Source organism: Phoxinus phoxinus (genome assembly GCF_949152265.1).
Source record: "Phoxinus phoxinus genome assembly, chromosome: 17".
Lineage (NCBI taxonomy): Eukaryota > Metazoa > Chordata > Actinopteri > Cypriniformes > Leuciscidae > Phoxinus > Phoxinus phoxinus.
The window spans coordinates 24395746-24410575 of NC_136892.1; the positions used below are offsets into that span (position 1 = coordinate 24395746).

The 14830-nt window shown below is 36.6% G+C and overlaps 1 protein-coding gene across 2 annotated transcripts in view; it reads left to right on the forward strand.

Moving 5' to 3' along the window:
• Positions 1-14830, forward strand: part of LOC306985080 (uncharacterized protein) — a 69026-nt gene that overhangs the window by 22122 nt on the left and 32074 nt on the right. Inside the window, exons 2-6 of one of the 2 annotated variants that reach the window (XM_079586977.1) lie at positions 4836-4980; positions 5235-5393; positions 6479-6674; positions 8042-8167; positions 8360-8440. In XM_079586977.1, the coding sequence (XP_079443103.1) occupies positions 4836-4980; positions 5235-5393; positions 6479-6674; positions 8042-8167; positions 8360-8440 (707 nt within the window). The remainder of the gene's footprint in view (positions 1-4835; positions 4981-5234; positions 5394-6478; positions 6675-8041; positions 8168-8359; positions 8441-14830) is intronic. The other variant, XM_079586978.1, reaches the window with a different exon arrangement.

The window sequence follows — 14830 nt, forward strand, 5'->3', positions numbered from 1 at the left end:
GCATCCCGTTTCAAATGAGCCTACTGAAGGATTCTTCTACCCACTACAAACCATTATGGAAGAGTTATGAGAGAAGAACAGACTTTACTACCAGGGCAGAGCAACTAATTCGTCTGCCTTCAAATTATCTTTCCATCACTTTGTCTCATGCACATTCTTTCCACACTTTTGTGTCATTCACCCGTGGCCTCTCTAAGTGGTCTGTCCACCTCTGTATTTTGGAAAAGAGCTTGCACATTTCACCACAAATGTTGTTTGTCTCTAAAGGAAGATTCCAACAAGCATGTGCAAATAATCATGAGGGTCTTCGCTGCAGGGCATGGACATAGATGAAGGGTCTTTCATTTGAGATGCAGTTGTGGCTTTTGATGCATGTCTTGTAGAACAATATACAGTACTGTATTATGGCTGTTGAGACACTGCAGACAAGTTATTATCATATGCCGTTATTACAGAATGCCAAACATTCCTTATTCTAGTTCTCTTACGTTTGATCAATTATTCTGATTATGCATCACATAGAGGTACAGCCAGGAAATTAAACAGTGGTTGCATAATTTGTACTTTTATAGTTACTTTTATTGACTGAAACCTTTTGACTAGTAAAGCTGGGCATACGATTTTTGTTGTCGTACGGGCTTCACCACTCTCGGAAAAAATAATTGATGATTGTTTGGTCACGGCTCACAAAGTGTGAGAGGAATTACAAGCCAAGCTGTGTATGTTACAACCACCTCCTGACCTCTCTGTAATTTTTAAACATGTTAAAAAAGTTCAGGGAGTCTGCCCGATTTTAACCAGCATATAGGCTGTCCCCTTTTGCCAAATCATACACAACCGCGTCACATAGACTAGATCTATAAATATTATTGTAGCTGCAACCCTACAGCGTGATACACTGACACACACACACTTTATGCACTATAGTTGCTTTTGTTGAAAGGAATGGCTATGCCTTTCTCTGCTTTTCAGCAAATCATTTGCTCACTCGTCTTTTTATTTTCTTTCTTTTTTCTATCTGAAGCTATAGCAGCATTGAAAGCTCCAGTCTCTGCAAAGCACCAAAGCTCATGCGATTGCCACGCAGTATAGTTGTGCCATGTACCCGCTGCTTTGACACGATTATCTGGTTATCTGACTAGTAACTTGTGCAATGGCTCACAAACTCCTCCTGAGTGTCCGAACTCCTTCCTTAAGTGAAATTATTTAAACTATGAAGATTATTCATTAATTGGTTGAGCCACCCTTTGTTGAGTAGCAAACATTTAAATAAGATTAATTAATGAAATTATACTTAACTATTATCATTTCAAATAAAAATTGTACTTGTATAACAAGGTGATTTTGATCAAACTCTTCTGTGTACTAATTTACATTTTTACATTTTATTTTATTTAAATCTGCTATGAATGATAATAGCCGTAGTTTCAAAGCACACTTTCCTCACTAGCTCTAAAAACTTGTAATTGAAGAAGTTTGTCTTTTATCGGAGTTGGTTTATGTGCCCTATTATCCACTCTGTTGCACATCCATGTGGCAGTCGTACGGCTTGCAGACATGATGTGTCCTAGAGGAATGTTCTCCTTGGCGAAGTCCATGCTCTCCCAAACACAGGCACAGGAAGTACTGTAGGCCCGAGCCTATGGAAAATGCTTGACTGATGAGAATGCATCGCTCACAGCCCTCCCAGAAAGTATTCAGACTGTATGCATTGAGTGACCCCCAAATCAATCTTCCCTGTCATAAACACAGCTTTGATCACGAGTCTTGTTTTGAAACACGGACACCACGGTGCCCTCAGGATATGGCGATAGTTTACGAGTGCACAAGTTTCAAGTAAGAACGATTTCAGGCATCTGGTTTATGTTTTTTTTTTTTTTTTTTTTTGCGTGTTGTCATTTATGTGTCGTCTGAAACTGAGGGAAAATGCATCAGTCATTTTGCTATAGAGAACTTGGGTAAGAATCTTTTAACCTTAACCTTTCCCAAAAGCATGCAGAGTGTATCCTTTCTCTAGTTCCCTTTGTTCGCTCTTCTCCTCCTTCCTCTTTTCTTGAGTTTTTTGATAAATGATACCTTGTTGCCATCATGCCTCACAAGCAAATTTCTCCAACCAACTCTCTATAGATTATAATCTAAATAAGTGGAATATCCTTGGCTTGTTGGGATGACAGCATCTCAACATCTGGACTGAAGTCATCTGAGCTTTGATGTGAGTGTGATGTCATATCCTCAGTATTTATGGTTCTTTTTGTTAGTCTAAAGCAGATCTTAACCTGAAAATCACTTCTTTTGTTTTCAGACTTTCAGCCAGCAGGCTCGATATGTTGATATATCATTGTAAGGACAAGAAGTGAGCCAAATTCTCAGAATATCAGTGAAAGTTTCCATTGGATATCTTGCTAATATTGTTGGCTAGTGGTTCAGAAACAATCATAGTGTTTTGAAAGGTGGATTTCTCTGTGTCACCAGATAGGGGTTCTGCATATCTTGTTTCCAACGTAAATCTGTGTGACCAATACAGCTTGACTAATTTCCATGAATAATGTGACAACCACTGTGGATTTGACTGGAGTGCAGCATAGAATCTAGCTGTCCATTTAGAACTGTTATATTTGAGCTAAAAGAGTATGAGAAAATGTAATTAAGGAATTGCTATAATTTCTAAAATCAAAAAGTCTGGTGAAAGTTTGGAGCATGTTCACTTCGCAGTGTGTTTACTATGTGACTGTGTAATCCTGTTGGAGCAATTACATGTTCCTGGAAAAAGGCTTACGGTCTTGTGCAGTGCTCGTTACACAGTGTGTAAATCTGCTGTGGTCAGTTTGTGCATGTTCAGTCATCAGAATCCTCGCTTAACCTGTTGACTCACTCTTCTCCTTGTTAACAGTGTTGGCAGAGGCAGCCTTTTTAAGTTTTCTTGATGTCAGTGTCATGGATAATTTTGCATGCTCATTTGACCTATTTTTACATCCAACACTCACATAGGCAATCTTTAAAAACACTAATAATTGAATAATAAATTAATTATTTTACAGATCTCAAAATGAATGTCCATTTTTCATACTATACGTTCAATAGTGTTAGTATTTTATTATTTTGAAATAAATCAATATGTCCTTGCTGAATATAAGTATTAAATTGATCAAAAGTGACAGTGAAGACATTTATATTGTTATAAAAGATTTCTATTTCAAATAAATGCAGTTCTTTTGAACTTTCTGTCCATCAGAATCCTGAAAAAATTTATCATGTTTTCCGTGTTATTTTGTTATTGATAATAACAAGAAATGTTTCATGAGCACCAGTTCAGCCTATTATAATTATTTCTTAATGATCATGTGACACTGAAGACTGGAGTTACGGCTTAAAATTTATTAAAATAGTAAACTTTGTAAATTGTAACAATATTTCACGTTATTATTGTTTTTACTGTATTTTTCATCAAATAAATGCAGCCTTGGTGAGCATAAGATTTTCTCAACAACATTGAAAAATTGTACAGACCTCAAACTTTTGAACGGTAGTATAAATGTATAAATTAATATCTTCTATTTATTGTTTATCAGCCATAACGCGTAGGCCTATAGTATGCAGTGCAGTCTGAGTATTCTGCTTGGAATAACTGTATATTCATCTTGATCTTTCATTTCAAGAGTGACAGTCACCAATAGTAAAGTGCCCCTGTAATGCTTTTAAAAAATATTACCTTTTATGCAGTGTGTAATATAGCTGTTTGTGAAGGTAAAAGGTCTGCAAAGTTTTAAAGATCAAAGTGCACAACAAATAAAGTTTTTGTCTCCTAAAAGAAAGAGTCTATGGTTTTCATTGGCTGCGTGTGAACGACAGCTACTGTGACCCGCCAAAGAAAATTAAAGTGTTTTTTGACCTTGGATGCTTGTAAACCTATTGTTGGAGACACCAAAACAAAATTAGGGGCACTTTAACTACAATTTTTTTTACCCAAAATTGGCTAAAACATATTGGTTTTATATTGTTTTATATTTATATATAACAATTTAACCCATTCATGTTAAGGTAAATTTAATTCTAGGTTTTCTCTTTCAACTTTGTCTTGTAAATGTAGATTTGCACTCCAATACAAAGTCTGTGTTGATGGATCAGTTCTCACAGAGTCAGCTGGCTTCCCTGCCAGGTGTGTTTCAGACCTGGTCATTGCGAGCTGTGCTTTCTGAGTCACTTACTCTCATCTGATAAAATTCAGCATTCGGCAAGATTTATTTGTCTCATTTTGTACAATACTACACACTAAAACACAAGCCTGCAACCTGGAGGCATGAGATATTCACACACGCATAAACATGAGCAAGCACACAGTATACTCTGTAAATTAAGACCTTCAGCGCCCGCAGGAAATGAGCATGTTAAAGAGGGAACACAATGGTGGGCACTATGGGGTATGACTGCTCCATTTAAGACCAGCTGACTTGTTATGACCCTCTAAACATTTAATGAAAGGACTGAACAGGTCTGTTTCTTTGTATGGTGAACTGATTTCCTGAGTGACTGTTCTCACACACAGACTTACCTCAAAGTTGCTAAGACTTCAACAGAGCTAATGATTAATATTGAAAAAATGCACCTACACAACAGAGCCTTTTGTTTACAGGCTCGGTTCTCATCTATACCTGCTGCAATATCTAAAACAGATGTTTCTGGGATCCATTATGCAATTTAGGGATAGACCTACATGTAGTCACCCTGTGACTTTCCCACCCTCCTACAGTATGGTTCAGCAAAAATGCTGAAGTTTTGTTGAAAATGTGCTTAAATGGACCTAACTTTTTTTCCATTTACTTTTAATTGTTTGTCAGAAGCAGTAGACCTTCTTGATCATCTATGGCAGGTGGCTAATCACAGCAACGCATCAGTAACACATGAAAATCAAAGATGTCCAGTCCTGCATGTAGGCCAGTACTCCACCCTCTCTGTACCACTACAGCAGGTGTTTGGACACAGGTACGTACACTCACCAGCCACTGACATTATAAAAAAAGTATTTTTATTTTGTTCTTCAGTTTAGACACTCCAATGTACTCCGTATGTACTCCAATGCGTTATGATTGAAACATGTACATATACAATATGACAATTTTGGGTCTTTGCTAGAATATCTACTTGGGTTTTTCTTTTTTGAACTTTATATATGATATTCTTTCTTAAAACTAGTGTAATCATGTAATATCAAGTTTTCTCTTTTATTTCTTTCTCAGGTTTGGTGATGAGTTCAGTTTGCTGTTGCGTCTGCGTAGCTCCCAGTCTGAAGACCGCAGTGTGCTGACCTTCCTCTGTCCAGACGGACACATTCTCCTGCAGATCCGCATCAGTGCCTACACCTTCACCTTCATCAGCACCCAACAACGACACTACGAGTGAGTCTTCTCTTCAGTGGCGGACAAATTGCACACTTTAATTTTATCTCTTGCATTTGCCATGTAGGAAATATCTAGGAGTCCCTAAGAAAAATCAGAGAGATCTATCTTCTTCTTCTATAGAAGATCTATCTAGATCTATCTATCTTCTATAAGATCTATCTTCTTATTTTTTTTTATTATTTTTTTATTTTTTATTAAGCAGTTAAAGCATCTGAACAATGCATATGACAAGAACACTTGGAAAGGAGACAAGACTATCTAATTGCAAATCTTGAACAATTCTTAAATTAGGATTAACAGTGAACGATCTGAAAACTCAATTACTTGGTGGTCTTGATTATTTTGTGGTTCATACTTTGGTCCCAAAGCCGTCATCTTGGCAGGAAAACGATAATTAAAAAGGCACATCTCAGTGAATCCTCTTATTTAACCACAGTCTGTTTATTCTACTTCTCCTCTCTTATTTTCGGTTTCTTGCTTTTTAATGTCATTGACCTTCTTTGTTCCTCTTCCATGATGACAAAACCATCCTCATCATCTCCTCATTCTTCATGTCAGTAGAGTATTAGTTTTGGCTAATGGTTAATCTTAAACACAAGCACAGACCCCACCGTTTTGTGAAGCTCTGTGATATATTAAATCTAGATTTCTGTGACTTAAGCCAAGCCTTACAGTCGAGACGTATAAATGAGGCATGAGATTTAACTCGTGGCCTCTCAAAACTAATATTTGGACCTGTCGCCTAATTACCCACCTGCAGGACAAAATAAATGGAACGCATTTTACCTGTTTGTCCTTCTCATTCATCATAAGGTGACATAACAATGCCATGATGTTCTTACTGTGTTCTCATATGGTTTTCTGTTTAGTTTAAGCTTGCATCTGCAAAAAAAAAAAAGTAATGTATCATTACACAGACAGGAAGTGTTGTGTCTCTGAATGTTTTGCCAGGAAATTTAATGGCTTCTACTTTTTTGGGGTTCTCCCAACTCTCCCTGTTCTCTGGTACTTTAACATACGATTTGTTTAGCCCACCTTGTCAAGAAAACTAAATAAAGTCTGGTCTGTCCTGTCGTTCCCAGATTCCCCGTGGCAGTGCTGTCCGATGGAGGTTGGCACCGCGTGGCCATCAGCGTGTCCTCTGGCCGTTTGGCATTGTATGTGGATTGCTCCATGGTTGAGAGCGTGGACTGGGCCTATAAGGACGGTCTGGGAATATCCACTGATGGCCTGGTAATGGTGGGAGGAATCATTGAGGGGTTTGAGACCCCTTTTGAGGTCAGTTTTCAAACATAATTTTGTTTTGTGTGGTCCAAACATGCAAGGATGTAGTCCAACTTTGTGTAGAATGAGAATATCCTTCATCTCACCAGCTCTCAGCACATGATACGTACTGTAAATACATCTCCAGAACGTTCCCAGTCGGCATTTAAACCCAAAGTCAGGTTTATGGAGGATGAGGGTCTCTCGTATAGGAGTTACTATACCCCAAGCCGAACATCTGTGTTTATACTCATCCAAGATTCCAGATGGATTGGCCATTTTGTTGCTGACAAGCAGATTGAGATTTTGTATTTTTTATGTGCAACTATCTGTTACAATTTACCAGCACGATTTCTTACATAAATAATATCTGATGACATTTTTTTTTTTTTTTTTTTTGGTTTTCAAAAAATAGCATGGCATAACATTTATTTTGCTGACACTGCCATGTAGCACTCGTTTAATTAATGCTTTTATTAATTAAAATTATTATAAACTTGAACTTAAATCTGAAGTTCCCAATTCCATTCATGCATTGTTCATACTGAGTGCCATATTTATTTGCTGTTGAATATTGTGTATGGAGTAAAGAAGTCGCTTCTAGTACCCTAAGTGTGATTGTTGACATTAACATTTAGGTGTCTCCGCTGTAAACAAGAAACATATCTGCCATCTTAGATACCAGTCTAATTTGTTTGGCAGATTAGCTGTAATTGAGCAAAGCAAAGTTAGCGACAGGAGATGTAAAATCTATTTAGCTGGAATGTGTACATGGCCATAGATTATAGATTATTACGTTGCAGAACAAGAGACCCATGTCAGGTTAAGAGAGGGAAAAGCCATTTTAGCAGATTTTTTTGTCCTTTTGAAATTGATTTACTGTATGTTATGTTGTGTTCTGAAGAACGTGCATTTTAATGGAGCTAGGACTCAGGAGTATAGTTTAGACAGCTGTGCACAAGTTAAATGCTCTTTTTTAGTTGTGTTAGACAGGGAAAGTTAATACAGCATGAAGTCTAGGCTGAGTCTCAGAGAATTACATCATAGTCCAAACATCCAATTTACATACTTACACACTAAACTCAGTCATAGGGTAACATGGTGAGAGTTAGCATTTTAGCAAATTTCTTGACTTCTATGGCAACACTTCATGATCATCATATTATTTGACGTTAACAGATGGCTAGACTGTCATCTGAACTCGTATCTGTTGTATTCATATCTGACATGAACTCTTGCTGAATAATTGACAAATAATTATTCTCTTTCTCTGTTTTATGTAATGGTTGCTAACAAAAGCTGTTAATAGGTGTGCATTCTTATATGGGTTGTATGTATGAATCTATATAGGCGTAATATTTTCATTTGCCTTGTTTCTTCAGGGTGATCTGATGCAGGTGGCATTTCTGATGGGAGAACCAGATGCAGCTCGAGATCAGTGTGCTGTTTTCCAGTGTGGCGGAACCGGCAACAAACCACCTCGCTCTCCTCGCATAGACACTGAAGAGGTGAGCGAGCCATACTGTACAGGGAATGTTATATAACCCGGCTTCCAAATCAGGCTAGTTTCTACCTAGTGACAGATTCATTTGTGTATTTCTAATTGTGTGCCACTGCAATTCATTTCCTTTTTTGTATTTAAATATTCATCTTTTCTGTCTACCTGTCTATATTCCATCTTTTTTTCTTTCTCTGTCCAGGAACTTTTGCTGTCCTCAAATGACCTGGAAGACTTATTAGTGTCAGCAAATGACAATGACTCTATTCGTGCAAAACTGACTGTAAGTGTCAATACTGTTATTTTTCATATGTTCTGTATATGTAGTGAATTAGTTATCTCCAAAATGAAAATTCTATCATTTACTCACCCTTATGTCATTCCAAACCCATATGACTTTCTGTGAAACACAAAAGAGGATGTATTGCACAATAACCAGTGATCTTTTCTATACCACAAACAAAAAGAAGAGGACTGTCACACTTCACACATAAGTGTTTTATGATTTAATGTTATGTTACAAGTCTTTTGAAGCCATAGACTAATTTTTAGTCTTATCATACAGCTTCAGAACACAATGTAGGAATAGGAATATAGCAGATAAGTCATATAAACCACTTTTATGCTACTTTATGTTGCTTTTTGTTTATTTTTAGAGCTAAAAAAAAACAGCCTCCGTTCCCATTATGAACGAGAGCACTTTGAACAATCTGCAGTATGCCTTCTTGTGTGTTCCATGGAAGAAAGAGAAACGGCTTTGGAGCAATATGAGTGAATTTTGATGACAGGATTTTGGGTGAAGGAACCTGTATCTGTCTAAACCAGCCTTTAAATTATATAGCAAAAGATCAAACAACCTAAAAATATGATTTAATCTGTTGATATTGGTATTCCCCTGCAGTTTTATAAATTATTTGGATAAGGAATTGCTCAGTCCTATCTGCATTGCCTACATCATGACTTGCTTTCTTGTCATTTAAACCGTATGCACATTTCAGCAAGAGTTGATTTCCATAGTTACCTCCATACTACATATGGTTGTTTTTACGCACAAGAAGTGCTGAAGAGCATTTAGTTTTGTGAATCATATTTTGATTGCATGTTTGATGTGGATATAACAGCTGGAAATTGTAGCCTTGAGCATTACATGTGAACCGTCAGTTTATATTTCCATGAATAATCTTACACCTTTTAAGAATCTGTATTTACATACCATTCCTGTCAGAATGATAGTCATTTAATATTTTATTATCCTGTCAGTGGTTTTTATGTGTACAAAACCAAAAAAGCATTCCTGATGAAAACAAATGACAGTCTTATAACGTACCGTGAACCTGTAGTCACAAACCCAAACAGGCTTTCCAAATCTCCTCTGTCTTCTTTTAAGCCAAAGAAAGATGGCGCGGGGTGTAGTTGAGCTACAGCAGCCAAGTCCGTGTGTGTTTGGCTGCGGTGTGCTGTTTGGCCCATGGATTCATGGTCATTGTGGGCTTTGAATTAAGTTTAGAAATTGCAGATATTAATATTGATGGACTCCATATTCCTTCTGATTCAAAACCAAATGTTTCTTTCAGTGAGGCCATAGCATGTTTAAAACATCTACAGTGCCTCAATCAATCACCTGGACTCCATTATGTTATGTCATAAAGGTGGAGGATTTCAAAGACTAAAGAACACCAGATTTTTTTTAAATAACCTGTTTTATTTCTCCAGTTCTCTCTTGTGGTGTAACCTCTTGACTATGAACTTTTTGTTGTGGTGTTTCGCTTTGATGCCTCCACCGTTTTTAGTTTGCCAGTTTCCTGGATGGATTAATGGGAAACGTATGGTTTTCTTTGATCTCTTTAACCCGGTCAGGGGTTAAAAGTAATCACTAAATTAGCTTGTCACTCATTTCCAATATCACAGCTTTGAGGCCCAAGTCATGAATGTTTTGTTGGATATGTGTATGTATGCATATTTTTGGGTCAGATGACCTATTGAGAGACTTGATATATTTTATGTAAATGTCTATGTATGTGTGTGTGGTATACTGTATATGTGTATACTTTATGTATACTGTATGTGTATACCTTGTCCACTGACCATTACTGCTATATGAATGAGACCTCAAACCATTATTATTATGATTAAGGCTTTTTGCCAATTTAAAGGATAGAATAGAGGAAATGCAACCCACTTCTAAATAAGCACCATGACTCAAGGTCTGGAGCAGAGGGCCTGTCGAGAAATTAGGTTTTATGTGTAAATGTTATAGTACATGTTTGATTGACCCATTGGGCGACGTGTTATTGCCAGGGTTTATAATGTGTTTGTGTCTGTCTGATTCTGTTTATTTGTTTTGGGTTGTTCTGTTCAGTCTACAGGGGCAGTGTGTATGTTTAAAAGTGGTGTTAGCGTGTTTAGAAATAGCCTTGTTCTTTCTGTGGGTTTTGTTTGGCAGGGGTTGGCACAAGCCTGTAATTGATTTGCTCGGCACTAAAATTAGGTTTGAGTTGGACGGAGTACTCCTCTAGGGAAGTGTCAGAATTACTCAGACAGGCTGTAAAGGATTCAACAGCTCCAGACGTGCCTTTGAACTCGCTCTGTCTGTGAGTATAAAGTAATAAATGTATGATCTGTGTTTAAAGGTAGTCTATTTCTTCATGGATAAAAGTATGGACATGCATGAGACAGTGCCAGCTATCCTTAAACTAAACACTATGGAAGTATTGTGTATACAAGATCTTCGTTTACAAATAACCTGAGCTGCTAATTTTCTCACCTCTTCTTCCTGATATTAGGAACTAAGGTCAAATCTTAGGTTGAGTGCATTTTTTCCATTCTGTCATCTGTCATTCTCTGCCCAAAGGCTTAATATTAATGGTTCTTGAGAAGGCCTGGGTTTGAACAAAATGCTAATTTGTTATATCAGTTAGTTGAGTCGTTTAGACACTTTACCTTTAATTTTTATTTCTCAATGTGGTGATATACAGTACTACTCCTCAAAGGTTTCAGGGTTAGAAAGATATTTTTTTATAGAAATAAATACTTTTAATTCAGCAAAAATGCATTAAATATAGTCCAAAGTGACAGTAAAGACATTTATAATGTTACAAAACATTATTTTTGTAGCACTTTACTTTACAGTCATGTTCCCCTTGTACATACTATGTGATTATAGTAATTGTAATAACTTGGTAATAACTATGTACTAACCCTGAATCTACCCCTAAACCTAATCTTAACCTATGTAGTTACCTTATATTACTGTACCTAGTAGCCTACTTTCTTAGGGAAGTTCACGTAAGTGCACATAACTGTTAAGTAAAGTGCTACCAAAAATTCTAATAAATGCTGTTCTTTTAAAGGGGAACTATACAGTTTTTTTTATTTATTTTATTTTTTTTTTTAGCTTAATTTACCTTAACTGAACAGCATCGGAGTCATTGGAATGGTTATATGACTTTTTTTCGGGTTGAATGGTGGCAGTCTCGCTTCCCCCTGGTGCCCGTGAGCGGAAAAACACCCGTGCAACTTTAGGCTCAGCGCCAGGAGGTATCGCGTTATATCAGGTCTCGCGATGTAACGAATTGCTTTACGGCACTGCACACATACACTATCTCAACATTTATATACTAGCCTTCTGTGTATCATACATATCTCAGTGGACATTGCTCCGTGCGTTCGCCGGCTTCTTTGAAAACAAATGCACATGACCAGAGGGAGAAGATGGGAGGGGGGAGAGTCGCCAACGAGTTTTTACGACAGTGTTGTCAAATATCTATTCCGAACCTGTATACCTATAGGGGGAGCTCTATAGAGAAACCTGCGAGCAAAAAGCGAGAATACAGCAAAGAAACTGCCAAAACGGCATAGCGCCGCTTTAAACTTTCTGTTCATCAAAGATTCTGGGAAAAAGCATTTAATGCTCACTACAAAAATATTAAACAACTTTTCTGGTTTTCAACATTGATAATAATAAGTGTTTCTTGATTACCAAATCTTCATATTAGAATGATTTCTGAAGGACCATGTGAAATTGAAGATTGGAGTCATTTAAACTTTGTCATCACAAGAATAAATTACATTTGAAAATAAATAAAAAATAGAAATATTTATTTGAAATTGTAGTATAGTATAGTATAATATTTCTAGTATCACAATATTTATTTTATTGTATTTTTTATCAAATTAAGGCAGCCTTGGTTTAAGAGACTTTTTGCAAAAACATTAATAAATATTACTGACCCCAGAATTGTTAACGCTGTTGTAGGTTCCTATTTTTCTGTCCTTCCAAGCCTCTTTCCTCACTTTTTGATTAGCAAAAATCTACAAAGATGTTTACACACACATACTGACGCACATGCTGAGATAAGGTGAGCTCATAGATCAGTTGCCGTGCAACCTTGGATTTAAAAAAAAATCAATTTAAGAGTTATGAGCCTATGAACACATGTCATCTTAGCAGTAATTGAAGCAATAAGTTGTTTTCTTGTCTCTTTTCTTGTACCATTTCCATGTCTCAAGCTTAAAAAATCCCTCTCAGCAGATTACATTAGATGCTACATCAACAATGCACTGACACATTGCACTGAAAAGTCTCTTTCAGACATGTCCGATTAGATAAGGTAAGATCATTGGAGTGTATCTAGGATTTCACTGATGTGATGAAAAGTTATGACTGTATCAGGCTTTGTCAATGCCTACATGAGACAAAGTTGGTTTTAGTAAATAGAATTCTATTAAAACTTTTTCATCCAAGAAATGTAAATTAATTTATTGTAAATACAAATTACATTTATTTTAAATTCTAAAAAAGTTTTTACAAGCGGAGTCATGGGTTTTTGTCAAGACAGCTGCTGAGAGTGCCATCCACAAAACAGGCTGTTTGATCTATTCAGATTGATCTCTTTCCAGCTGTCAGTTGTTTAGTACAACAATATGAATGTGTTTGTAATTGATTTAATATCTATTTTTACATGTGCGAAAACTTTTTTCCCATTTGGATGTCACAATGACAATAAACAAGAGTAACAGCGCCATGTGATTATGCGACAGTCTGCCCTTTTAGAGCTCAGATGTGCAAACTGTTACATCAATTATTAAGGCATTTTTTACCCGTTTTGGTGTGTATGATGGTTTACTGAAAACTCCATAATTATGTCATTGTGCAGGCGTCTGTATCACGCCTGCTCTCCTCCTCACTGTGTCTCTATCCTCGGGCATCCACAGACCTCAACTCCACAGGCTGTAATTATCAGTTCTGAGACAGTAATTTAGTACCGTCCATCCCCAAACCCACAATAAATCACATGCAGTTAATGCAAAGTGGCTTTATCATGCAGAACTGTACTCTTTCTCATTCTTTCTTTCTAGATGGATGGATGGATGGATGGGTGGGTGGCTGGTTGGATGGGTGGATGGATGGGTGAATAGATCAGATGCTGGATTGACAGATATATAGGTGTCAGCATGGGTTGCAACAAGGATGAGTTGAGGCAGGATCTAGGTGCAGCAGTATCTTTTAATAACAATAAAAAACACACAGGAGCAACAGGAAAGTGGAGTAGATGAAGCAAAACACAATATTACCAAAAAGAATGGACAAAGAACAATTAAAACAGACTGCGATTTTTGGCAATCCTATAAGATCATTACAAAGCACACTACTTGTACGACATGCAAGTAGACTGTTTGATGATGACACCTATTAAATCGTAGGCTACATGCAAGTTAGTGTAGAAGAATAAAACATCATCAACATGCGCTGGTGGTATACAAATGCTGTTGTAATCGAAATTATTTAACCCCCATATCAAATCAGGTTTATTGCCAAATTTACAGACTTTTAGCTGTTTGCAATGAACAACTATTCCTATCTAATAATGACACGTATTTGGTGGTGTGCACTAATCCAATACTTTATTAAGCTCCACTTTAATAAAAAAATTTATGGGTTTCGTTGAAAAATAAGTCATGGATGTAGTGCAGTAGTGGCCAAAAGTGATGTCTGGAGGGTATTTGTTTTTTATGACCCTACACCGGTACATATATTTTTATATATTTTAAATATGAAGGAAAAACAAAACACTATAAACTTGGCTACTGTGTTTATCTGACAAAATTATTTGGCAAACTACAGCTAAAGGTTTCATTTTACAGTGCAAAAAAATGCATTAAAAAGCCCATAGGAAAAGGCATACTTTAACAACAATATAATCAGTTATTAATATTTTGTTGATTCTCTGTGTTCATACTTTTTTGTATGACAGCCTGTCCAAACATGAAATCCGCACAATTTGTCATGTTGCATTATGACAAATAAAACAATTGACTCCAAGCACAGGTAATAATAATATGTAAATGTTTCAAGGCTGAACATCTCTTTTGGTCACTCCTGTAAATAGATGCATGTAGATACTGTATAGAAATATAGACAGACAGACAGATAGATAGACTTGTCAAAACTTGTCAGGATTCTATAAATCAGAACTGACTGGAATTTTCTGGAAGCAATTATCTACTATTTGGACCCTTGTGACAGATCCCTATGGATTGTCTCCATGAAGACTTCACATTGCTTTCTGCTTTGTGAGTGAAGAGTGTGGATAGCCTCCTCTTTGATTTAGGGTCTTCTTTTTTTTATTCAGGGCACTGATAGTCACTTTTTTCTTCTCTACTTGCACATAAT